Source organism: Scylla paramamosain, chromosome 13, assembly GCF_035594125.1.
Source record: "Scylla paramamosain isolate STU-SP2022 chromosome 13, ASM3559412v1, whole genome shotgun sequence".
NCBI classification, from domain to species: Eukaryota; Metazoa; Arthropoda; class Malacostraca; order Decapoda; family Portunidae; genus Scylla; species Scylla paramamosain.
In genome coordinates this window covers 1025060-1052690 of record NC_087163.1, presented here as the reverse complement: position 1 = coordinate 1052690, position 27631 = coordinate 1025060, and the positions used below count along the sequence as shown (strand labels likewise).

Genomic DNA, 27631 nt, shown 5'->3' with positions numbered 1-27631 from the left:
TGGGATGTGGTAGAGAACAAGAAGTAGGACAATATGTGCTCTCTCTCTCTCTCTCTCTCTCTCTCTCTCTCTCTCTCTCTCTCTCTCTCTCTCTCTCTCTCTCTCTCTCTCTCTCTCTCTCTCTCTTAAGCCCTTAAAAAAAAAAGCAAGGCACGGCACACGCCCCTACGCCACACCAGCGTTGCTTCATTGATGTCTCCGCCTCCAGTCATCAAGGGAGAAGCATATACCTCTCTATCCAGCTGTATGTGGCAACTGCACCTCGTCCCAGGGAGCAGAGAGTATTTGGCAGTGAGCAGCGTGTGCTAGTCAATCAGTGTATGTGGAGGTTGTTGCGAAGGTTTCTGCTCTGGTCCCCTTGGCCGTGAATAGGACATCAGCTGTACTCTGACACAGCCGATGACAGAAGGGAAACATCTCAACTCTTGCTCGGCGCAGATTGATCGCTTTTGTAATCACCTGACCTTGGTATGCAAGTGAGCGAACACCTGAGCCTGTACTTGATCTGGGAAAGAGCGGAAGACGTGGCTAATCAGTGTGAGGGCCAGCAGGTGAGAGTGGCGGTGTTGACAACAGTAGTGGCAGTAGTGGAGGCCACACCGTACTGAGTCAGCCTCCCCCTGGTGCTGCATCTGAGCCATGGTAGCGCCGGTCTTTGAAAAGGTAAATATCTTTATCACTACATCTCTCTCTCTCTCTCTCTCTCTCTCTCTCTCTCTCTCTCTCTCTCTCTCTCTCTCTCTCTCTCTCTCTCTAAAGCGGTTATCCCTCGCTCCTGACTTATCTGTTAAAACACTAACCGCGCTAGAGAAGATCAGTACATAGTACAGCCTCAAGTAAGGTCAGGATGGCAGGTAGTACTACATCTGCTCAACATTAGTCAGAGGTCTTCCCGTCTTCCCGTCTACACTACTGCGGCGCCACTGTGCCGCGTAAATCGGGCTGGGATAGTCACACCACCACCAAGGAAACTCTTCAGTATACACTACCTTAACTCAAATGTTACGTGTAGGAGGGGGGGGGGAGAGTTTAGCTTCTTACAGTATTCCTTATTTTCTTATGTTTATATGTACACCTCTTACCATACCTCAGTAATACACCCTCTTGCCGTACCTCCATATACACACCGGATCTGTCAGGAAGCGGGGAGGTTTCACAGAAAGTGGCGGTAGACATGGCATACAGATACCCCTCATTACTGCATCTACTAGCAAGCCACAAGATTATGGCGTGATGCTCCTCGGTGATGCCTCGGCACGAATTCTGAAACGCTTTGTTCTCTTAGCAGGACTATTTTTTTTCAAAGGTCACAGAAATTATACATAGGTATTCTTTTTAAGTGATGATGCAGAATCCTTGTTAAACTATCAATAGAATCCTAGAACCTTTAAAATTCCAACAACTTCCACAACAACCTGTTAAGAAGTTGCCGAGTTAGAGCCCAATAATGATTAATAACGCTGGTCCCATTTCCTTAGTTACCGGGATGACGTGGCTGTTTGGAGCTGTGTGGATGCTCTGTGTGTTTCCTGACTGGCGGTGTTAAGCTATGAGAAGCTGTGTGTGCCTGTAATGTTTCCTGACTGGCTGTGTAAGGGTGTGGAGAGGCTATGTGACCCTGTAATATTTCCTGACTGTCTATGTGGGTCTGTAGGAAGCGGGGATAATATGTGTGTGTGTGTGTGTGTGTGTGTGTGTGTGTGTGTGTGTGTGATGTTGCTCCCATGTCCAAAAACTGGTGTTTAAAAAAGCCTATAATAAAACTACTCCAACAACAATGGAGGGGATGATAGGCGGAATAAATAAATAAATAAATAAATAAATAAATAAGAAAAAAAATACATACATACATACATACATACATACATATATATATATATATATATATATATATATATATATATATATATATATATATATATATATATATATATATATATATATATATATATATATATATATGGACTGTCAGATGTAGGCCTGATGACTTCTTGCAGATTTTGTTATTTCCCTGTATTCTTAAGTAACACAATCTCGACCCATTTTTTGTTAATTGAGCTCTCTTGTTTGTACATGTCACCGATACCAAACACACTGATGCTGCTGAATGGCCTGATCTTGATCTTGATCTTGATGGTACAGGTGGCTCAGGATCACTCCTGAGCCAGGCCTTTGAATCTGCAACTCCTGTAGAAGGTAAAAAAAAAAAAAAAAACGAACAGCATCCTCTACACTAATTGTTCCTACATCTAGCACACCACATTCTCTCCAGACACTCTTTCACCGCCTCAATCATCCTTTCATTCGCCTCTCTACACAGTCCCAGCAACAACACCATCCACTCCTTTCCTGTCTTCTCCACTCTTTCATTCCTATCATGCCCTAACTCAGTCAGTATCACTTCCATCATCTCATTCCTGTCTTTGGCATACTTCACATACTCCAGCACCACATGTTCCACCGTCTCATCCTCTCCCATGTCACACATCACACAGCCTGCAGCTCTTTGCATTCACATCCATACAGCTTGTCACAACACCCCGCCCCGCCGACACAATGGAATATAAACGTGAGGGGAGGACGCGCCGGTCTGCTAGAAGCAAGAAGGGAAAGTGATGCAAAACAGTCTGGGAATCACTGTCTTGAGGGCAATAATGGGCTAGTGCAGCAAAGATCACATCACAACATTGCACAAAATGGGAAAGCATTACACTCGTGAATGTTCGTGCAAGATACAGGGATAACACTACTTACTTGCTTCATCAAACTCATTACTGGCTGTGTGATTCTGAGGAGCACCTCCCACTGTGCCTTACCAGCGGCCTGCGGAGACTGTGTGCGGCACATGTGGAGACCAATTCTGCAAGAAAGATTTCGTGCAAAAAATGGCACATATCTAGGTTGAGCTGCGGTGGTCTACGCTCCGTGACTTCTGGCATCTAGCCAAAAATATCTCCAGTAACTTTGCTTCTTCTTCTTTCTCTCCTTTATTTCAACAAGATGGCACCACTGCTATCACATCTATTCGTAAAGCTGAACTCTTCGCTCAAACCTTTGCTAAAAAAAACTCTAGCTTGGACGATTCTGGGCTTGTACCTCCCTCTCCTCCACCCTCTGACTACTTCATGCTACCTATTAAAATTCTTCGTAATGGTGTTTTCCATGCCCTCGCTGGCCTAAACCCTCGGAAGGCTTATGGAGTCCCTCCTATTGTTCTCCGAAACTGTGCCTTCGTGCTTGCACCTTGCCTAGTCAAACTCTTTCAGCTCTGTCTGTCAAACATCTACCTTTCCTTCTTGCTTGAAGTTTGCCTACATTCAGCCTGCTCCTTAAAAGGGTGACCATTCTAATCCCTCACTACCGTCCTATTGTTTTAATTTCCTCCCTATCTAAAGTTTTTAATATATCCTCAACAGGAAGATTCTTAAACATCTATCACTTCACAACCTTCTGTCTGATCGCCATTATGGGTTCCGTCAAGGCCGGTCTACTGGTGATCTTCTGGCTTTCCTTACTGAGTCTTGGTCATCCTCTTTTAGATATTTTGGTGAAACTTGCTGTTGCCTTGGACATATCAAAAGCTTTTGATAGAGTCTGGCACAAAGCTTTGATTTCCAAACTACTCTACTACGTCTTCTATCCTTCTCTCTGTAACTTAATCTCAAGTTTCCTTTCTGACCGTTCTATTGCTGCTGTGGTAGGCGGTCACTGTTCTTCTCCTAAATCTATTAATAGTGGTGTTCCTCAGGATTCTGTCCTGTCACCTACTCTCTTCTTATTATTCATCAATGACCTTCTAAACCAAACTTCTTGTCCTATCCACTCCTACGCTGATGATACCACCCTGCACTTTTCCACGTCTTTCCATAGACGTCCAACCCTTCAGGAGGTAAACATTTCATACAGGGAAACCACAGAACACCTGACTTCTGATCTTTCTAAAATTTCTGACTTGGGCAGAACAAACTTGGTATTATTCAATGCCTCAAAAACTCAATTCCTCCATCTATCAACTCGACACAACCTTCCAGACAACTATCCCCTCTTCTTCAGTGACACTCAACTGTCCCCCTCTTCTACACTGAACATCTTCGGTCTGTCCTTTACTTATAATCTGAACTGGAAACTTCACATCTAATCTCTAACTAAAACAGCTTCTATGAAGTTAGGCGTTCTGAGACGTCTCCGCCAGTTTTTCTCATCCCTCCCTGCTGCTAACTCTGTAAAAGGGCCTTATCCGTCCATGTATGGAGTATGCTCCACATGTCTGGAGGGTTCCACTCATACCGCTCTTCTAGACAGGGTGGAATCAAAAACTTTTCGTCTCATCAACTCCTCTCCTCTAACTGACTGTCTTGACCCTCTCTCTCATCGCCGCAATGTTGCATCTCTAGCTGTCTTCTACCACTATTTTCATGCTAACTGCTCTTCTGATCGTGCTAACTGCATGCCCCCCCCTCCTCCCGCGGCCTCGCAGCACAAGACTTTCTTCTTTCTCTCACCCCTGTTCTGTCCACCTCTCTAATGCAAGAGTTTACCAGTATTCTCAATCACTCATCCCTTTTTCTGGTAAACTCTGGAACTCCCTGCCTGCTTCTGTATTTCCACCTTCCTATGACTTGAATTCCTTCAAGAGGGAGGTTTCAAGACACTTATCCTTCAATTTTTGACTACTGCTTTGGACCCTTTTATGGGACTGGCATCTCAGTGGGCCTTTTTTATTTATTGGATTTTTGTTGTCCTTGGCCAGTGTCCCTCCTACTTAAAAAAAAAAAAAAACTATCGTCACCACTCCTTGACTTACCTCAACACACAGCTTCCTGGCCCACGCCGCCGCGCCGCCACGTCGCCCCCACCAGCTACCATAAATCAATAAATCCATATATATATGTATATATATATATATATATATATATATATATATATATATATATATATATATATATATATATATATATATATATATATATATATATATATATATATATATATATACCTGCCTATGTACCTGCCTACCTACCTATCTATCTAGCTATCTACCTGCCTGCCTGCCTGCCTACCTAGCTACTTACCTACCTACCTACCTACCTATCTATTTATCTATCCCTTACACATACGGAGAGAGAGAGAGAGAGAGAGAGAGAGAGAGAGAGAGAGAGAGAGAGAGAGAGAGAGAGAGAGAGAGAGAGAGGTGGGGGGGGAGAGGACTCGCAAAACCAATCAAGCACACTCGTCGCACTAATCTGGTTGTTGTAGCAGTAAACACAAGCTCAATTAGAGAGGCGCTGGGGAGACCACTTAACAGGTCCCGGTCCCCACGCAGACTGTCCTGGAGGCTTTGGGGTGCCGCTGCCTCTCGCCACACGGCAACGGTAATCAGAACCTCTCCCTTGTATGCAGTCATTCATGTTACTGCGCGACCAGACGGGGATTGGGAGCAGGGGCAGGGCTGCCTTCACCAAGCTGATAGTACACGCATCCACACTGCCAGTGACGAATATTGGTCCAAGAAGGCCTCTCTTAAACACACACACACACACACACACACACACACACACACACACACACACACACACACACACACACACACACACACACACACACACACACACACACACACACACACACACACACACACACACACACAGGCCACAGCATTAGTCTAGTCGCGTGAAGACACAAGATGGGTGACTGGATGGAGTGGAAATGAGTCATGACTGAAAAAAAAAAAACGAGTGCAAGACTTGACCGATTCGTTGTGCAGGACTGAATTACGTCCATGATGGCGGCGGTGGTGGTGATGGAGGCGACAGTGTGTGTGTGTGTGTGTGTGTGTGTGTGTTATAATAGCTGGTCTGGAACACTCTTGATAGCCTCGTCGCTTAAAGGGAATGAAATACAGGTAAACAGGAAGGTCCATTCCATTTGATAAATGATGCTTCATCGCGTGTGGTACTGACTCATTACTGTTAGGAAGCATCTGTTCTTTACCCACTTGCTTCCACACTACAAGATTGGCGGCCACTTTAGCATTTCAAGAAAAAGTGGTCTACTATTCCATGTTCTTTTACTTTTTTCTCTCTCTCTCCGTTTATCTTCCTGCCTTACCGTTCTTAATCTTTAACTGATATGATTTTCAACGTTATCTATCTTTTTCCTAACTTGTGATTCTTTAGATTACTCTGGCAAACTCCTCTCTCTCTCTCTCTCTCTCTCTCTCTCTCTCTCTCTCTCTCTCTCTCTCTCTCTCTCTCTCTCTCTCTCTCTCTCTAACTGGGCTCCTCTGTATCTTGTTCTTTTCGCCTCTACAGCCACCAAAGTAGCGGTGCTTCAGACATTACACCTCTGTCAAGGAGGCAAACCTAGCAGGAGTTACACAGTTCACATGAAGCAGCCACAGAACGCCTAAAAATGGGTCCGTTATAATTTAGGACAACACAAACGCAAACAAGGAACGGGTTATAGGATTTCATTATGTGATAATTTGCAAACAAGAACTGATTATAGCACTTCATTAGGTGCACCAGGTCCGAGTTTTCTGTGCATACCTAGGAGGAATGATGGGTTTAGACGTGGGGACATGAGTTTCAGCTTGCGCCTGTTGCCAACTGCTTGCGGTCTCATTCCGGTAATTATCCGCGCGTGCCGTCAGTGTGATGAGTCAGCTTTTACACAGCTCGAGGAGGTGGGGTTAGCAGTTTTGCGGTACGTCATCCATCACATCATTCCTGCCAATGGACACCACGGCCCCCTTCATCAAGGGCTGTGACATGAACTCGGTGAGCATCATGTAACGACTTGCTACTCCCCACTTCTTCTTCTTCTTCTTCTTCTTCTTCTTCTTCTTCTTCTTCTTTTCTTTCTCCTCCTCCTCTTTCTCCTCCTCCTCCTCCTCCTCCTCCTTCTTCTTCTTTTATTTACTACTACTACTACTACTACTACTACTACTACTACTACTACTACTACTACTACTACTACTGCTATCATTACTACTGCTGCTACTGCTGCTGCTGCTGCTGCTGCTGCTGCTGCTGCTGCTGCTGCTGCTGTTTCTGTTGTTTCTGCTGCTACTACAGTTTTTTTTTTGTTTCTTTTTATGTAAGAAGGCTTCTGGCTCAGGGCAACAAAAAAGACAGTCCCCTTCCCCACTACAAAAGGGGCGCACTAAAGATGTCAGTCCCAAAATAAAATTGTCCTGAAAGATTGGCCAGAATTACAAGAATTGAAGTCATAGGCAGTAGAAAAATGCAGATACCGGCAAGGAGTTCCAGAGTTTGTCAGTGAAAGTGGTAGAAGATTGAAAATGCTGGTTAACTATTGCGTTATAGAGGTGGACAGAATAAGGGTGAGAGAGAGCAGAAAGCCTTGTGCAGAGAGGCAGCGGCTGGAAGGGTGGCATGCAGTAAGGAGAATCAGAAGAGCAGTTCGCGTGAAAGTAGCGGAAGAAGAAAGCAAGAGATACAACATTGCGGCGAGGAGAAAGAGACTGAAGACAGTAAAAAAGAGGAGAGTTGATAATAAAAAAAAAAAAAAAAAAAAAAAATATATATATATATATATATATATATATATATATATATATATATATATATATATATATATATATATATATATATATATATATATATATATTCCATATCTATTTATCTATCTGATGTTATATCATTATATGTTACTTTAATGAGGATATTAATTCAGAACACTTGTGCACATGGCGGGAGGGGGGCACGGGTAGGAAGGACGTGGCAACATCTTAAACAGGGCCGCATCCCCACAACCCATGTTCAGCATTGGGGTTCGGTACTCAGGTCTACACTCCGATGCATGAACGTATATTAGATTATAGGAAGCCGAACTGTGACGTCACGTTGTTCCAGAATGCACATTGGTTTTAATTGTGTTTTCTTTGATGCGAGTAGTGGTTTGAATTGTGTGTAAAATGTTGTTTGTTTGAAATTTAAGTCATATGCTTTTGTATTTTATGCATTCCTGGTTGTACTACGTCCATGGTGTTCGTAAAATGTGGTGTGATAACGATAGCAGTGGTAGCAGCAACAATGGTGGATAGTAGTAGTGGTAGTGGTAGTGGTAGTAGTAGTGGTGGTAGTAGCTGTTTTAGTAATGAAGGTCATGGCGATGGTGGTGGCGGCGGAGGCTGTAGTGGTGGGGTGACAACAGCGGTCAGTCTGTAAGCCTGGAGTTCTGGCGCAGCGTGGACGCGGCCCAGCGATCGATGCTCTCCTCCAGTGATTTGCTAATTTTAGTATTGCCTTTATCTGGATATTCAGTTCAGGTTCCTACCATTCTGTATCATATAGGGTTAGTACAAGTATTACCCGCGAATTGGAACTCATCGTTCCGAGAATGTGAGCCAGACACATGACAAAGGGACAAACTGACAAAATGGTTTTAATAACACTCTAGATTCTCAAGTCATAGAAATATTCCATTTTGCCCATATAAATATACTTACGCAAGAAAAGATCATTGTCGATAGGGAGTGGATGCTTGGGGCGGCGCCATCGCTCTGCCAGGTGTGAGTAGGCGGTGCACAGGTTAGCACGCTTGCCACACTGCTGAGAGATCCAGGGTTCGATTCCTGGGCGAAACGGAGAAAACTGGGCGGTCTGGTCACACTTGTTCCCCTGTCCATTCAGCAGTGAGTGGGCACTGGGCGACAGTCCAGTAGGTTTTCCCACCACAGGCCACGCCGCGCCACTCATTGCGGGACGCGGAACGTCAGGTTGATGTAGCGGCCACAGTAGAGGTAAATCTATGAATCACACATGCAACATCTAACTTACTGCTCACTATAACCCAGGCTTGCCAGACCTTCCATCCAGTATTCGTGATGCAAACCAACGCCTCCGCACCGGCATCACACCCCGCCATGCCTGGGCCAGTGGCTAGAGTGTGCAGTAAGGGGAACACGGGGCAAAGGCAGTGAGGCGTCTCAAGTGTTATGTGCGGAGAGACGCCTCGCGGACCTTGCAGCAGACCAGTGGCAAGGCTTCCCTCAGCCGTTACCACCTCGTGGGGAGCAAAACACATCGCCAGTCACGATGACGCCTCTCTATCCATCAGCCATCTGGTGTGTTAGGGACGCTGTGTCTCGGTGAAGTGAAGTTTTATTCACCACGACGCCTGTAGGTCTTGTACGTCAGCCTTCTGGTGCCAGTGTAACACTTACGTGTGTGCGATCCTTTGCTGTTTTTTTTTTTTTTTTACATATTCTATGTGACTTAAAAGATTAATTCTCACAGCAATCTAACAATGAGTGGGTAAATTTATGAATGAGGATGGTAAGTGGAAACAGGTAGGTATGTTTCATGCGGAGACTGCCACGTGTAGGCCTGACAGCATCTTGCACCTTCCTTATTTTTCTTGTTCTAATGTTCTTAGCTTCCCAAATTGTGAATCCAGAGGTGTGTGTGTGTGTGTGTGTGTGTGTGTGTGTGTGTGAGAGCTCTCTCTCTCTCTCTCTCTCTCTCTCTCTCTCTCTCTCTCTCTCTCTCTCTCTCTCTCTCTCTCTCTCTCTCTCTCTCTCTCTCTCTCTCTCTCTCTCTCTCTCTCTCTCTCTCTGTGTGTGTGTGTGTGTGTGTGTGTGTGTGTGTGTGTGTTGTGGTGTCCCTCGGCACTCTCTCAAGCGGCCTTGCCTCACACGGGCGCTGTGCCGCAGGTGCTGGAGGAGGTCGGGGACAACGGGCGGTACCAGCGGCTACTCTACTGGTTCTACGTGGTGCCCATCAACTTTTTCATTCCCTGGGTACCCCTGGCGGTGATCTTCATGACGTCCACTCCCGACCACTGGTGTCACGTGCCCGGCCGCCCCGACCACGTCCCGCTGGAGGAGTGGAAGGCTCTCACCATCCCCAGGCGAGCCTCATTTTTTTCGTGGCAGGGAGAAGTATTCTCTCTCTCTCTCTCTCTCTCTCTCTCTCTCTCTCTCTCTCTCTCTCTCTCTCTCTCTCTCTCTCTCTCTCTCTCTCTCTCTCCCATGATGACTGTAGTGCACCAGCCACATTAGTAGCTGCCAAGGTTTGGGTAGATTACGCGAGCGCTGTGGCTTCTCCCGGGGTGTAGTGACCTCGTCACTTTCAGATACCTTGAGGGTCGTCTTGTGGTGCAGCCTTCACAACCAGCCACGCACCAGTGTGCATGGCATCTTGTTCTGCCAGTATCCCATGCTCTCGCCTTCATTGCCCCAGTGGAATTAAGCAATGACGCGCTTCTTGGCTGGGATGAATGGAAAGCCTCGAAGGCGGACTCAGTCTGGGTCAGGGTGGGTCCAGCTGGGGCGCGGTAGCCCGAGCCACGCATCGCGCCTCATGAAGCGGCTGGGTTTTGACCATACTAATTTAATTTAGTAATCTTTTAATGTTCTAAAGTTAAGTTGCGTGGCAGGTGCAAGACAACGCTTCTGAAAGGATGGCAGGATGAGTTAAAGCGAAATTCACAAACACACACACACACACACACACACACACACACACACACACACACACACACACACACACACACACACACACACACACACACACACACTATAACCCAGGTCGTCTCTACCTCAGGGAGAAAGATGGGGCGTACAGCAGCTGCCAGCAGTACAACGTGACAGCAGGCGACGTGCTGCCTCTCCTGCAGGAACCGTCCTCCCCCGAGCTGATGATTGCAACCTTCGGCGTCACCGGTGAGCCAGGGACCTCTTATTCCTGCAGCCTCTGCTACGTTAACCCTTTGCCGCCCAGTGACAGCATGAGACTAGTTATTTGAATAAACTGAAACCATTATAGTCACCAGAAAATCTAGCTAAAAAAAAAAAGACACTTGAGGATTTTAACTGCATGGTTACTCATTTTGGTATTAGTTGTTGAGATTGTTACTGTGTCCGTGGTAGGAGGAAAGAGGCAGCAAGGGGGTACTCTTGACAAGCAGCATAGCAGACCCTAAGACTCCCTGCTTCCTTGCCTGCTGTCTTGCCTGCTTGACACATTGACTGTATTTAGCGCCGCGACAACATGCAGAGTGACATTCTGCTGAACAAGAAGAGGGTGAGGTCCCATGGCACTGTGCCCACCACGCACAATAACACGTCCCTCACTCCCTTTCTCCTCCTGAACAGAGTGCCGGCGCCTGTGGGAGTACGACCGCACCTACTACGACTCAACGCTGAGCACGCAGCAGCACTGGGTATGTGAGCAGGCCAGCATGGCAGCCACCTGGCAGTCCGTGGGCGTGGCGGGCAACGTGGTGGGCACCGTGGTGTTCAACTCCCTCTCTGACCTGTAAGTGGTGGAGACGACAGTATTAGCAGTGATGAAAGTGTTGTTGTTGTTGTTGTAATAGTAGCACCAACAGCATCAGCAGCAGCAACAGCAACAACAGCATTGGTGATAAGAGTAATAGTAGTAGTAGTAGTAGTAGTAGTAGCAGCAGTACTGGTAGCAGTAGGAGTCATTGAAGTCAAAACTGCAAACTGAAAGGCCACGTTCTGTGAGTGAGCTGTAAAACAAAACCACGTGACTGCTCGCACTCCAGAAAGAGGAGCATGTTGGCGCGGCATAACAGCTCAGTGGCGGAGCGCGTGAGTTTTTCGGTATCTTACCTCTACTCTTAACAGACTGTGATTTTCAATTGTATTTTCATAATTCTAGTGATAGTTTAACACAATTCTGCATCATTAATGAAAATAAACACCCATACGCACCTACTCATATGTGGCTTATGAAAAACAAAAAACAACTCTATTCTAGTGGTAGCTTAACAAGGATTCTACATATTAATGAGATCAAACACCTATGGGAACTGAAGTCATCAAATATGTGGCCTTTGGAAGCCAGCCCTAGTGAAAGCTTCGAGCGGCTCAAAATACGGGACTAAGTCTAGCTAGTGACCCTCACACCTGAATCTGCATATTACTACTAACATGGAGCAACACAGCAAGCACCACAGTACGCAGTAGGCACTGATTACAGCGTCTTTTGGCTTCCCTCATTTGCAGCACACACGCATATTTACAGCCACGTTGCAGCTCAGCCTGATTGGTTCGCCTCTTCTCTAGTCACAGCAAGCACTGGGTCGTCCACACCACTCACGATGACGCAACACGAAGGTCCCGAAGCACAGAGCCTTGCCAGGAGTAACTAAGTGTTCTGCACAGATTCAAATTTAGGAGACGTGGTTGGCGTGTGGTGGTGGACAGGGGGTGTCTGGAGTGTGGTGGATGGGAGGTGGGTGAAATGGTGTGGGTGGCTGGAGGGGAGATGGTGGTGGTTGGAGTTGAGTAATGGATGGGGAGGAGGCTCCGCTTCGCTCACCTTACTCAAATTGCGTCTAAGCTGAAATTGCAGCGATAAGATCAGTGCGTTGCGACACACGAGGCAGGAGACGGCTAGCAGGGGAGAGCTGCTGCCGTTGTCCAACATTCTCAGGCTCCGTTGCGATAGACACAGTGACGCACACACGGGACACGGGACGCGTTCAGGCTTATGGGTGTCGTATTGCTGGAGGTCGGCGTGACTTGTGCCCGTATTGTTAAACACTGTTCTGTCATCGAGATTGTCTTCAAAGAACACAGACGATCAGTCGGGTTCTCATGGATATTTTTTTCCGTTTATCCGTCACGAATCAAGAAAACTGCCCTGAAAATCCCACCGAATTTCACAACAGATCTTAAGAGTAGACAAGATAGCACGCCGAAACGTCTGCAAATCGAGGGTTCTTGGGCTGGTGGCGGCTCATCACGACCCACGTGCTCACCACACCCTTCGGGATAAAGAACATAAAGACATGAAGGTATCGAGACATGAAGGCATAAAGGCCACCCACAGCCCTCACTCTGTCTATTCCTGCCTCTCGGTGACCTTAATCCACATAGCCACTTGTCTTATCGCTGTCACTAATTGAGGAGGCTCGTCTCTGCACTCCGCGCCACACGACCCTTTTGTGATCCATTGGCTTTGACCCTCAGTAATTCCTTGGTGTGTGTGTGTGTGTGTGTGTGTGTGTGTGTGTGTGTGTGTGTGTGTGTGTGTGTGTGTGTGTGTGTGTGTGTGTGTGTGTGTGTGTGTGTGTGTGTGTGTGTGTGTGTGTGTGTGTGTGTGTGTGTGTGTGTAAATCGCTCGCGGAGAGATTGGTTACTATAATCTTTAAAACTGATGCACACTATCATTCCGCCTACTTCTGAATAATACACACAGTCCTTTAGCTCACGCAACACTCACGTAAGGCACTCCCGCTCATAAGAAGATAAGAACATACGAAAATAAAGGAAGATGCAAGAAGCCGCAAGGCCTACACGTGGCAGTCCCTGTATGAAACACACCTTCATCCATAAAAGCTCCCTAATGGCTTAGCACTAATAACCCGAATTACTGAGTCCATTCCATTCATTTACCAGCATTCATCCTCACAGTTCTCTCCTCCTCAACAAGGCGAGACTGGTCAAAATATCTTGAGCATGACCACTATAAAATTTGCGCGCGACGGGAATAATAGTAACGATAACCTCCACTGAAATACTCGCATTAAACTAAATGGAGGAGCGGAGAGTGTTCCAGCCCAGCACCAGGAAGCAGTATTAAGGATCATTATTACACTTGGCTGGAGATACGCTGGAGCCCACACAGACCAGGTAGCACCCTAGGCACTCAGGACCATATTCTGCGTCGCACCTTCGCTACTTTCAAAAGGCTCTAGTTGAAGTGACTCGGGATTTTAAGGATTTTCTTTTTTTTATGGTTGTAGTGACAGATTAACAAGATGTGTACATCATTAACTAAAGAAACACTCGTGAGAACCCTGCTAATCATCTTTGTGGCCTTTGAAAATAGTCGTGGTGAGAGAGCTAAAAGTTTCTTAATACAAAGCTCAGAGTCGTGCTATGCTGTGCTGTGACCAAGATGTTGCTTTGTGTTCTCTCTTTCTCTTCCATATTTTTCTTCATGAATATATATATTTTCTTTTCTTAATCTAATTTTTCTTCTTTTCTCGTTTCGTCTTCATTTCATTTAAGGTTACCTCCCATCCCGTAAGGTTGCTCCCGTCTGGGCAATGGTGTGTGTGTGTGTGTGTGTGTGTGTGTGTGTGTGTGTGTGTGTGTGTGTGTGTGAGTATTTCGAGAACAACGGAGTAAGTCACACAATTCTAGGGATTACCAGTGAAAGAGATCAAGTAGGTAATGGCTAACTCTTGCTTAATAGGATGGACAGGCAAGGCGTGCCTGAGTTCCTTGAAGTGTGTAGTCAGTGAAACGTGAAATGAGGACAACGCTTTTGACAACTGACCTTCACTCTTTTTCTTGGTGTCTTGTGATCTGGGCCAAGGCTGGGTAACTATAGGGCCTTGGCTTGATGTGGTGAATTCCCGCGCTGGAATCCGATACGAGAGAATGATGCTGCAGGGTGGGCCGCGTGGTTACGAGCACACCACCACCATTATGTTGTGCAGTTCTGGTCCCATATTACAGGAAAGCTGTAGGTCTGTTAGAATCAGTACAAAGAAAAATAACGAAAAAAAGATACAAGGGATGAAAAATATTCCTTATGAAAGAAGATTTAAATTTACATTCCTTAGAGAAGTGATATAGGAGTTACAGGAGGCTGGCCGCCGACTTAAAAGACCTCAAAAAATAGGAAAAAGCTATTGTGGTCCCATCCTGAAAAAATGCTAAGATAACAAGGATTCCAATTGGTTTAGGCGATTGATTAGGCTCTCTTCACAGTACTTGTCTTTAAGGATATTTTTATGGTTCTGGTGACATATTAAGAACATTTCTGCATTATTAACAGGAGAAACACTCTTGAGAACCCGGCTAGTCATCTCTGTGGCCCTTGAAAATAGTCGTGGTGAGAGAGTAAAAGCGTTTCAGAATACGGGCCTGTTAGGTTCGGTTGTATGCCGGGCGCTTCTCACCTGGCTGGGGAGGGGCGGGCGCGGGGACACGCACCCACACATTGCTGTGCCCGCAGGATAGGTCGGCTGCCTGTGCTGGCGATGACGGTGGCCGTGTTCGCAGTGTTCGGCCTGGTGCGCCTCTACGTCACCTCCCTCGCCGCCATCATGATCACCACTTTCCTCGCCTCCACGTCCTTCCCGTCCATGCTGGAGCTCGCACTCATCATCGGTGAGTAGACAACACACTTACCAACTCACTCACTCACTCAGGCCTCATGTTCCGCTTCTGTTCCAGTCTCCCCATCCTTCAGCTTATGCTATTTATTTTCGCGACTGTAGACTTTGTTGTTTCAGCAGTAACGTCGCCTGTCCCGCTGCCTCCCCGTGTGTTATTTCTCTCTCTCTCTCTCTCTCTCTCTCTCTCTCTCTCTCTTGTCTCACATTGTTTTGCAAACCGTGTGTGTGTGTGTGTGTGTGTGTGTGTGTGTGTGTGTGTGTGTGTGTGTGTGTGTGTGTGTGCGTGTGCGTTTACTATACACGCATCTGTGTACATTATGCAGTGTGGGGAGATGGTTGCGAGTCACGACGTGTTGGGTGAGGTGGTGGCGGAGGGGCGCAGCGAGGGCAGCGCGCCTGTCCTTCATGGTCTCCCGTAGCGTGTCGAGCGAGGCACGGCAATCAAGGCGGCGCTCCCATTCAGGCACAAGAATGTCGCACTGATTGAACGACACTTGAGTGGAGCAGGAGGCGGCGCCGCGCCCCGCTGGGAGGACGTCGCCGAGGGGAGGGTGTACCTACCTCTGCGGGGCGCGGCTGGCCAAGACTCCCAACAGGTTGTGAGGCGGAGGAGGGAGAGGCAGGAGTTTGCGCGGGAGGGATGCTGGGGGAGGAGGGGGGTTGAAGCATGTTAGTAATGCAGTGACGGACCTGTGCATTGCATCCCATAACACTGACGTGTCCTGGGGTCAGAGTAAGGACGGTGTTGGTGACGGTGCCCCATCCCTCCATAGTCCTGAAACACCTCAGTGCTGGGCGGGCGGGGCGGGGCACTTTGAGGAGACTAACACTTGTCTCCTTCGGCAGTCGTGGAGCAGGTGTCGCCTGGGTGGCGGACGCGCATCACCTCCACTTCCTTCATCTTTTGGACGGGTGGCATGTGCCTTCTGCCGCTGCTGGCCTGGGCCACGCGGGACTGGCAGCTTCTCGGCCTCATCACCACCCTGCCCTTCTTCATCATATTCATCGGCCACTGGTGAGGGCAGCCGCTTCCTCTTCTTTGGGAAAGGCGTGGGAACGGACTTTGTTTCCCTGCACTCAGGTGACATGGTGCAGGCAATGTGGGTGGGGAAGGCACGCAGTTCTGGCAGGTAAGGCATTGTGCCAGACGCTCCTGTGAGTCGTCTCAGGTACGCTGTTAACAATGACAGCAGCAGCAACAGCAGCAGCAGCAGTATTAGGTTGTCCTCTCCTCCAGTAATGAATGCCCATCTAGGGGATGGAGCTCAGTCGCCTTGAGGCAGACTCACGAAAGGGGCGGCGAGCCCACTCCGTGAGGGAAGCAGGAAGGTTGTGCTGTACCAGGCCCTCAGCTGTCCCACGGGGCACGCCTCTCACTGTGCTGCAAGCGCTGTCTTCTCATGTTATTTGTACTAATGTGTGTCTGTGTGTGTGCATCCCTGTGACGGAAGAATTGGTCTTTGTGACTGGCGCTCTGCTGGCACAGTTTGGCTGGTGCAGTGTTTGAATCTCGCGGGAAAGTCACTTGTCATCCTGCCTGTGCTGTATCATTGTGTCTGATCGCGGGTGACATTGAGGGAGTCCCACTGCATGGTGGCCACTGCCACTGCATGGTGTGGGTGATGCTTTGAGGGAAAAAAATATATAACTCCTCATATATTAGTACGCATAAAAAACATCTATGTATACCAGCCCAGTGCCTCCACGAAGGCCAGCTGCCTTCTATCTTACGCTTTCTTCCCCGGTCAGGGTGCTGCCAGAGTCTCCTCGATGGCTGCTGTCCAGAAACCGCCTGGACCGCTGCTCCAAGGTCCTTGAGAACATCGCCGCCAAGAACGGCAGGAAGGTGCCTGAGTCGCTGCAGGAGACGCTGCAGGCCATTGTCGCCACACAAAGGTCGGAGACCAACTACGGAGCCGTGCAGCTATTCAAGTACCGCGTGATGGCCATCCGCACCCTGCTGCTCACCGCCTGCTTGTAAGTACCGGGTGCCAAGAGTGCTGACGCCTCAGCCTGGCAGCCTGACCCTCTGATGCTCTAAGGGGCGGGCACCACCAACCCGCCACGCCACCTGACCGCGAGACTCCCGCTCATTTTCAGACTTTTTTCTTATTAATGGACTTAGCAGGTTTCACAGAGGGGTAAGATTTTTCAATGAAACAGTTCTCATATTAGAGTGGTCATTATATATATATAAATATATATATATATATATATATATATATATATATATATATATATATATATATATATATATATATATATATATATATATATATATATATATATATATATATATATATATATATATATATATTTATTTATTTATTTATTTATTTATTTATTTATGTATAATCCAGTGCCTGAGTTTGCCCGGTTGATCCGCAGCACGTGCTACAACCTCTTCTACTACGGCCTCACCTACAACATGGCCAATGTGAGCGGGAACGAGTTCTTGAATTTCTTCCTGCTGAGCATCGTCGAGTTGCCTTCAAACCTGCTGGGCTGGTTCAGCGCCCAGAACTTGGGGCGCCGCTGGACGGCCGCCGGGGCCGCAATACTGGCAGGCGTGTGTGCCTTCGCCACCGCCTTCCTGCAGGGTGAGTCTCCGCCGCGGGCCGCCACTCGCTGGCCGCGTGGTGTTGGTCGGCTAGGCCATGGTGTCAAACCGCCAGGGCTCATCCACTCGCCCTCTTCTTTTGAATTATAACCACCACCACCACCTCCACCACTTTCTTCTCCTTTTCCTCCTCCTATGATTTTTTTTTTTCCCTGTTTGCAGTGGTCGGATAGTTGTTGCAATAGCGATAGTTCTTATATCGTTCCTATAAAAATCCTATACAAGTTTTCCTTGTTGTGTATTTCCTGACAGCCCTGAATGGAGGGAGCTCTGGGCGGAAGAAGCCGCACCTTGACTCAGATTAGATAGTGTAGCTTATAACAAAACAATGTTGTGAAGACTAACAACTCTGCTGCTCTGTGTTCTTCTTGTGTGTTATCTCCTCCTCCTTCTCATCCTCTCCCTCCAACTCACAAGCGGCTTATTGGTCCTCGGCAGACGAGAGCCCGTGGATCCCGCTGATGGCACTGATGGTGAGTAAGATGTTCATCACCATCAGCTTCTTGGTGGTGTACGTGCAGTGTGCCGAGGTGTACCCCACCACTCATCGCGCGGCGGGCACCGGCCTCACCTCCATCATCTCGTCCTGCTTCGGTATCACGGCGCCCTACATCGCCTACTTGGTGAGTGGCGCCTACTGTACGCGGTGCATGGAGAGTGACGCGCTTCGCTGCCTCCATTAGGCTCGTATTCAGAAACGCTCTTCTCTCTCACCAGTACTGTTTTTAGAAGCCACAGACGATTAACCTAATTTTCAAGACTGTTTCTCCTTTTAATAATGTAGAAATCTTTTCAATCTGTCACTAGAACCTTAAAAACATCCTTAAAACTCCTGTGACTTCAACTAGAACCTCTTGAAAGTAGTGGAGGTGCAACCAGAACTGTTTCAGAATATAATTTTTTTTAAAGCCTCCCTCACGGAGCCTCCACCTCCACCTCTCGCACAGCGCATTATTACGCCAGTAAATAATAGTGGCTGTATATTATATTTTCCCCCTTTTTCAGCAGCTAGTTTTCTTCTGCACTCTAGTTAGTTTAGAATGGTGCTGGATCAGACAGCCTCGCGAGGATCTAAATGCATGTTACTGCTGTTTGAAAACAAAAATGAAGCAGAACGACAGTTTACTTTAACCTCGGAACTAACCCATGTTCCGTGTCCCGGCAGGCGGTGTTCGGGGCGTGGGTGCCTTACATCATCTTGTTCATGATCGGCCTGGTGGGCTTCTTGGCCGCCTCTCTGCTGCCGGAGACGCTGAACACAGACCTGCCACAGTCATTATTCGATGCCAACACCTTCCTCACCTCGGAGAAGTACTGGTCATACAAGGGCCGCCGATGCTGCGCCGCTACGACATCCAATCGGAGCAATAAGAGTAAGGCAGAAGGTCACGATAATGTGGGAAGCGATGCGCTGGCCTCTCTTGACAAATGCTGATCCTGTGGTGCCGCGCCGCTGTGCCCCTGTGTCTCCATGGTTCTGTGACGCTAGCTAGATGCGCGCAGTGCCATCCACACAGTTATCGTGCTTTAATGTGTGTTGTGAATGGGAAGTACGGCTGTGAAACAACACAGAACTATTACGATAGTGCCATACAAAACACCACTTGCTGTGGCTGGCGTTGCTGTGACGACGCAAGCGCATCCTGAATCACCATCAGTGCTGGAGTGTTGCCCGCACCACGGGGCGCAACCTCTGGCTCGCCCTCACGAACCCAACACGCTTTTTTTTTTTTTCTCGTCCTGTTTTTTAATTATGTAAAATCTATTCGTAATATATATATATATATATATATTTTTTTAAGTAATATATATATACGTATATAGTACATTTCAAGTGGTAAACTTACTCTACCTTTCTCCTTCCCTCAGCCAGATCCACTGCCACACGTTTGTAACAGTGAGTGGTGACAATGATTAATCCTACCTTGCACTGAGGGTGAGTGTGAGGAAGAAAGATTACAGGCAAATTCCGCTATACGGCCATTCAGCACTCAACAAAATGAATTAAATGTACCTTCGGGACCTGCCTGTACTACAACAGCAACAAAAGCAACAAATGACTTCTACTACTACTGCTACTACTACTACCACTACTACTACTACTACTACTACTACAACTACAACTACTACTACTACTACTGCTACTACTACTGTTACTACTATTACTGCTACTTCTATTCTGTCCATCTGTTTTATCTATCGAAATATTTATCTATCTGCGTATATATCTATCGATCTATCTAACGTGTTTGCAATGTTGTGGGTTTCTTTTGGTTCTAATATTTAAGTGATGGTCATTTAAATCTACTAAATTTACTTCATTTCTTACTTCAGATCGACATTCCACACACACACACACACACACACACACACACACACACACACACACACACACACACACACACACACACACACACACACCGGGTTGGTCCTCACGTCACTCGTGCAGCACACTCCGATGGGCTTACCACATCAGCGTCCGGCAGCACAACTGGCGTGACCGTGCTACACAAAAACACACCCATCCTCTTTCCTGGATCTGCCTCTGGATCAGCTGATGCGAAAGAGCCTGCTGTCGAGGCCACATCCCGCCCATGCACTCATGACTCCCAACTGTGCACAACCGCAATTATGCTAATCTTCTTTGACAGCCTGATAAGCTCGTCCTTATACAAGGTCACATTTTTAGTGGAATAAATCTGCATGGTGATCTGGTAAAGGTCTACGCCGGCTTCCTGCTACAGCCCTCCCCATTTCTCCTGGCCTGAGAGCGACACTGAGTTGCTGTGGGTTGTACCCTCACTGGCTGGGAAAATGATAATGATGTTACCTGTAACTAATACTGATATTGATGATGATAATGATTTTCTTTTTTTTTTATTATAATGATTTTTTTTTCTTTTTTTTTGGGGGGGGGGCTTTACATCTGGTTTCCCTGGTGTATCAGGGCTAGGACGGTGCCTCCTAACGAAGGACTTTGATTTGACTTTGGGAACCATTACTCCAGTGGATGCCTTTTCTATCCTCGGACCATGGCCAGGATTGGAACCCATGCGCTTGAGAGCCTCCTTGACCACCTAAAGCGCTCGCTGTCCCACTGTACCACGGCGGCCCGATGATGATGATGATGATGATGTCTCTGACTCTGCCCCGTGATCACGAGCTGCAGTTTACACGGGTATTAATGCAAATTGCGGCCTGGCAACACAAGACACCCTACTAATTAGTCTCCAAGTACGAGTAGAATGATAAATGTAATAAATGAAGGCATTAAACCAGGAAAGGATGCAAGAGAATGGAAACAGAGAATGAGTGAGAAAATAAGTAAGAAGACGAGAGAGAGAGAGAGAGAGAGAGAGAGAGAGAGAGAGAGAGAGGATTATGTCAAGATTTGCGATTAGTGAGGGTTCATTAAGGTTAACTAGTGAACAGAAGCTTTGAAATTTAATCAGTTACTGAAATGTGTGGTACCGAAGTACCGAAGTGTTCATGTCAAGAACAACGAACCCGATTATTCCCATGTAAAGAATTACGAACCCAATAATCTTCTTGTAAAGAATACCGAACCCTGCTCTGAGTGGGTTCGCTAATCTTGGCATGGTCCAAAAAGAAAAAAAAAAAATTATGTAATTATAATATCGCATGATGGAGAAAATAACAGCAGATGTCTTATAACGAAAATACTGGAGAGATGAAAACTACAATATACAAATTCCTGGAATATACGAATCAAGAAGAAAAAGGAAGAAATGAATGAGGAAAGAAAACCTGCGAAACACGAAGGCCGTAAACGCTTTCAAGATCTTTGGGCACCGTTGTAAAGAGGAATAAACACAACATAACCATAACACTACCGCCACCAGACTCCCGTCAAAGTATTTCAAATAAGAAGCATGTATTAATGCAGCCTGGTTTCTGGTGAGTGATATTGCTCATTGGTGAGTGCTGAGGCATTGTGTGTGATTAGGATGCTGAGGGCTTTAACCACTTCCTGTTATTGTGGAAGACCGGTGCAAAAGGAGGATATTAGAGTGACCATTAGTGAAAAGCTGGCATCAGACCTTGCCGAGAAAAAAATAAATAAATAAATAAAAATAAAATAAAATAAAATAAATGTTAGCAAAAACGAGAACTGTAGTTTAAGGGGAAATGCTAAACACAGTGGGAGTGAGTGTGGCATGTTAGTTGTTGGCATGACCGCTGGGGTGTGGTGGACCACGTATGGTCACGTCGCATTCTGCTGACATGTCCGTAAACTATTAGGGGTGATCTCGTGGAAGGCTGCTTAAACCTTGCCATGTCACACGCAGTACTAGTGAAATGCTGTGCCACTCATTGCCTTATTCAGATTCTTGTCAAATTTGAAATAAATAAATAAATGTTTGCTTTAGAAATGTATGTCCCAGTCTCCTTTTCCTTTTTCCTAATGCTCAACAAACTGAAGATCTGGTGCAAATCCGTGTTTTTTAGGTGAGTGGGAACAAACAGTGAAATCTGTCTTCCTAACATAACCTATAACTTCATGAACTTAATATAGTTGCAATGATCTTGGTGATTATTATTGTTAATGACTGTGTACAGATAAGAAAGCCACAAGCCAGCTGGTAATGACATTAACTGAATAAAAGATTCAGGATTTGTTAATCTCCACAGATGTTTTCACTTATTATTTCTAATTATTTTAGGCATTCTACATAACCACAGCTCCAGACTAATCTGTGAAATATTTTATTACAACATAATATACATTTTGTTTTGAGAATTTCCTCGCTGTTACATGGCCAAAAAATTAATGCAGAGTAGGTAGTGTGTCTTTTGTGGGAGCCTGACCATCCCTTCCAGTTAGCATTAAGTCATATCTGGGTCCTTCTGAAAACTCAATTTCCTCAAAAGCCAACAGGTCTCCAAGTTTGTTGAAGAATAGGAAAGATTTCATATTAAAAGAATTAGAGTTTCTGTTTTACACATTTACCTTATTTTGGTGTCAGATTACTGTACAGTAGTCACTCCTCTTTAGAAAACCACAAGAATATATGTATAGATAAAAACTATTACATAATTTACAGGGCAGAGACACTATGTGTATATTAGTTGTTAATTTTATCAGTCCCTCAGCACTTGTAAAGCTATGAGAACAGAATAGGTTAGGATAGAATAGGTTAGTTAATATTAGCCCAGATTTGGTTAGCTCAGGTTAGGTTTAATTTTAATAGCAAGGTGAGAAATAGTGAAAGTGTGCAGAGTGAGCTCACTGGAAGGTCATGCTGCTTCTGCAAACTCCTGTGCTACATTTGTCACCTGCTCTTGTGTAGCCTTCATCTCTCAGTCACTATCTAGAAAATGTTACTCTTATACCCATAAAGCAATTTGATAACCAGTTTTGTATTATTTGCTTTTAAAATATACTTTTATCGAGTTAGAGCCTGTTATTTCTTGTCATATCTTTATTGCTAACCCTGAGGATCTTGTCCACTTCACCTTTATCATAACTTTATCCCACATCACTGTTTCTTCATTACACCTTTCAGACAAATATAAATTTAACAGTCTTAGTCTTCTCACAAAGAATATGACACATCCCTCCTACTCACTACTCATGCCCTTCCTCCTCCCATGGTCCCGTGAACCTATACCTGTGCATATGTATACTGGGAGGTGTTCACCAGAAACAACCCACTTTCCACTCGCATGTCCAGCAGCTGCTCACCAGTTTCATTCACTTGATGTACACCATTTTCCCATTGGTCACTACCTATATCTCTATTTACAACTCTTCTATTCACATCTGTAATTGATGCACCCCTTCTTCTACCAGTGTTCCTCAGACATTCATTCACATTCTAAAACTTTATCTTTTTTTTTTTAACAGTTACAGGAGTAAACACACACACACACACACACACACACACACACACACACACACACACACACACACACACACACACACACACACACACACACACACACACACACACACACACACACACACACACACACACACCGTGTAGTGTAGTGGTAAGCACACTCGGCTCACAACCAAGAAGGCCCAGGTTTGAGTCCCAAGCGCGGCAAGGCAAATGGGCATGTCTCAAGGGGTGAGGGGTTGTTGCCTCACTGTCCTGGTGTGTAGTGCGTGAGTTGTCTCAGTCCTACCCAAATTTGTCACAATGAGCTCTGAACTCTTTCTGTAGGCTGGGTGGGTGACCAGCAGACAACTGTAGGTGAGTAACACACACACACACACACACACACACACACACACACACACACACACACACACACACACACACACACACACACACACACACACACACACACACACACACACACCTTTATTCCTAACTTCCACACTGCCCATGCTATCTTAAATCCTTCCACCTATGTTCCTCTGTACCTTTCATAGTGTACTTTAGAAATGCACACCCTTACGTTCCTTATCTTTTGCTTGCTTCTTTCATCCACACCACATCAGTTAACCTTCCATCCCTGTCCCATGCTACAGTCATTCTCTTTGTCCACCCCACAACCTTTTACTGTATGGATTTCTTGTATCTCAACTACTTCCTTTCTTTCCTCTAGAACAACTGTGCCAGATGCAACTCTCACACAAAGCTTCTCTCCCCATACCAAGGTGAGGCCTCTCTGCCCATAGCTGTCCTGTCTTCATCACTGGTCACTGGCAATGCTGGTGCCGTGTGCTCTTCTTGAAGGCACTTGGCTGGTCGATTCACCTGACTCATAAGTAAATGCTCATTCTATTTTTTTGTGCTCTGTAGGCTGCTAGTAACTATGTGATACTTGTTTTCTTTGAGTAACTAGATTTTCCTGAATGAAGGCACTAAAAGGTGTAATCTGCCCCATCATTCTGTTTCCTGTCAATGGTGTTTTGAAATTGTTCTCTAAATTTGCACCATAGTACTTTATTAAGTTTAGAAGCCATACCACTCAGAAGGTTAATTGAAATCATGTGTGAAATGGAAACATGGGTCACAAAGTGCTAGGATATCTTTTTGCATAAAATGATGTGTTTAAGAACTAACTGAAGTAAGAAAATATAAGACTATGTAATATGGGTAGTAATTGAATTGCTTACAAAAGTATGTGTGAGGGAGCAAGATGTGTCAGTTGTCAAGCAGGTGAAAAATATTCCTTGAGATGGGGTCAGTTACAAGGGAAGGGAAATATTATCTCTCCCAAAACATGGGAGGAATTTTGCTGTTTGATACATTTATCATTATTGTTTTAAGGCAAGTTTTGATAATGTTTTAATTCAAAGAGGCAAATTCTACATTGGTGTATGAAGGTAAAAGACAACATTTTTCTATTCATTGTAAGTCCAAAATTTGTAAATGTGAATCACATGTTTTCAGTAATGTAGGATGTTGTGAGTGTTGTTGCACACTTCAAAGTGACTTGAGAGTTTGCCCATATGTGGCTTGGCACACTGAAGGAGACAAGCAAGTGTAGTGATCTGGAGTACAGATGCTACATAATCATAGGACATACCACTGTTATGGTCCCAACATCTGAGCTACTGTCTCCTTTAGATCAAATTCTTCACATTCTTTAAATGTCCAAGGGATGGTGAGGCTGACGTGACACAAGCAGCTGTGAAGGTGTGTGTGTGATATAGAGTGGAAGGCTGAAGTGAAGCTAACATGCCTGGCTTATCTTGTTCTTACAGGCTTTGTCAAGAGTGTCTTTATATATATATATATATATATATATATATATATATATATATATATATATATATATATATATATATATATATATATATATATATATATATATATATATATATATATATATAATTTATTTGTTTATTTTTTTTTTTTTATCATTGGTGAAGGTGTGATAGTTACCAAAAATAAGAGTGTCATTTATGTTCATTTGTGTGTGTGAATCTGAGCTTGACTTGTAGGACAGTTCACAATAAAAGTGTTGTTATATTTCTGGTCACATTCACAGCCACTGTCCTGTCATCACAAAGGAAGGACAAACAATGGTTGAAGCTTACAAGGCTGTTTGCATTTATCTAGTTGTAGCATACAGGACCTGAGCTACACATCTGGTCTTGTCTCTGTATCTATATTTGTGCAATTTTTCCTTTAGTTAATGTACCTGTCACCTCAGTATATAGTCTATTCAGGTATATCTTTCTTTTCTGTGGGAGAAGCTGTTCTTTTCCTGTCATTCAAATCCCTCCAATTTCATACATTTTCTTGTCTCCTCTTGATCATAGATCTTTTTGTAGTTTATTCAGTTGATTCATTAGCTTATTTATTGTAATTATGTCTCCTCTCTCTTTTTCCATTAAGAGATGGCATTCCTTTTAATCTTCCCTCCTCATGATAAGCTACACCATCTTGTAAGAAGTACAGATGCAAGACAGCAAAGGCAAAGATTTGTCCCACACAGTCCTTCAGTGACCTAAAGACATAGATCAGATTGTTGTGTTGTTGCTGAGCTTATGTTTACCCTGCACTCTCTCTTCATTGCTGTTGTGCTTGCAGCCACTTGTAACTTGTGTCACCTTTATTGCCAATTGTGGTTGGATTAAAAGGTCTTTATTATTTGCACTTTCCAAACCTCTCATAAATACTGTTGCTTTCAGTGCTTTGTTGAAATCATCATTTACTCCTGTCATTCCCTATTTTCTTCCACCAACATATTTTTGTGTACAAACATAGAGAGAGAGAGAGAGAGAGAGAGAGAGAGAGAGAGAGAGAGAGAGAGAGAGAGAGAGAGAGAGAGAGAGAGAGAGAGAGAGAGAGAAATTATTTATCTTTTCAGGTCCAGTGTGTTGAAGGAACAGACAACAATGCCAGGAAATGCAGACGTTAGGGATGTGGACTTCCTTGTGCTGGATGGAAAAGAGTGCATTGCTTATAACTATGTTGGGTGCCAGAAGTGCATTGGTACATTGGAAAAAGAGCCTTTTTATGAAATAAGTATGAAGACAAAAAGGAAGTATCCCTTAAGTAATAACGTACATCCCAATTCTTCCAGTGATGATAATTTTGACACTGCAAGTCATCTGCAAGTGTCCAAAAATAATGATCGCCAGATGCAGGATTTAGAAGATTCTGCAGTTGCTCAGCCAGATACTAATGAATTGGGAAATCTAATAAAGGCATTAGAAGGGTATACTTCTTCCTTCAAGTCAAAACTCAAAGTATACAAAGAAAATGAGATTACTGAGCCACCTCAGTAACAAGAGAAAGACTGAAGATTATTTAGTTTGTTCTTCACACCATCATGATTTGCCAACTCTTTCAAATCCTAGATGAGAATACTATAGCTAAGTTACCCATGAAAAATGCTGCAGTTTAATTTAGTGAAGATATTTCGTGGAATAAATTTTTCTTATTGTGGATTGTGTAAAAGTTTTATAGTTTTGTGTATTGTTTTCAGTATTTCAAGCATTCTGTAGTTAGTTTAGAAGGAGAACACTTGTATGAGAGAGATGAAATAAAACCAGTGCTCAACATAATCACTAATTCACCAGCTTTTGCAAGGGGATGAGTTCTTAAGTGGTTTTATAGTTCTAGTGTTAGATGGACAATATTTCTACATTATACAGAGGAGAAACACTCGTGAGAACCCATCTAATCATCTCTGTGGCCATCAAAATAGTCGTGGTGAGAAAGCAGAGCGTTTCTGAATACAATTCTTGGTCTTACCGTGTAGGCGCTAATTTCATTTCTGCGTCAGGGTTCAGCCACAGCCAGGATGACAAAGGAAACTTTGTGTATTTTTTTTTTTTTTTTAAGGGGTTACGATTTATCTTAGCAGAAATTCTCAGTTTATAAAGAATTGTTTAACATGAGATTTTTATGTTTTTTTTTTTTTTTCTATTAGCTATTACGTCTAATA

General features: G+C 45.0%; 1 protein-coding gene across 4 annotated transcripts; it reads left to right on the top strand.

Moving 5' to 3' along the window:
• The first annotated feature begins 247 nt into the window (after window positions 1–247).
• LOC135106282 (carcinine transporter-like) lies at window positions 248–27248 on the top strand. Of its 4 annotated transcripts, none has more exons than XM_064015130.1 (12): window positions 248–663; window positions 9680–9876; window positions 10572–10690; window positions 11123–11285; window positions 14970–15124; window positions 15979–16147; window positions 16882–17109; window positions 17521–17732; window positions 18191–18375; window positions 18918–21670; window positions 24384–24494; window positions 26549–27248. In XM_064015130.1, the coding sequence occupies exons 1-10, from the start codon at window positions 640–642 to the stop codon at window positions 19185–19187; spliced, it is 1722 nt and encodes a 573-aa protein (XP_063871200.1). In that variant the 5' UTR covers window positions 248–639; the 3' UTR covers window positions 19188–21670; window positions 24384–24494; window positions 26549–27248. The 4 variants fall into 4 exon arrangements, with proteins under 4 accessions (XP_063871200.1, XP_063871201.1, XP_063871202.1 ...); XM_064015131.1 differs by having other exon boundaries at window positions 24332–24494; XM_064015132.1 differs by having other exon boundaries at window positions 18918–21690.
• The last annotated feature ends 383 nt before the right edge of the window (window positions 27249–27631 follow it).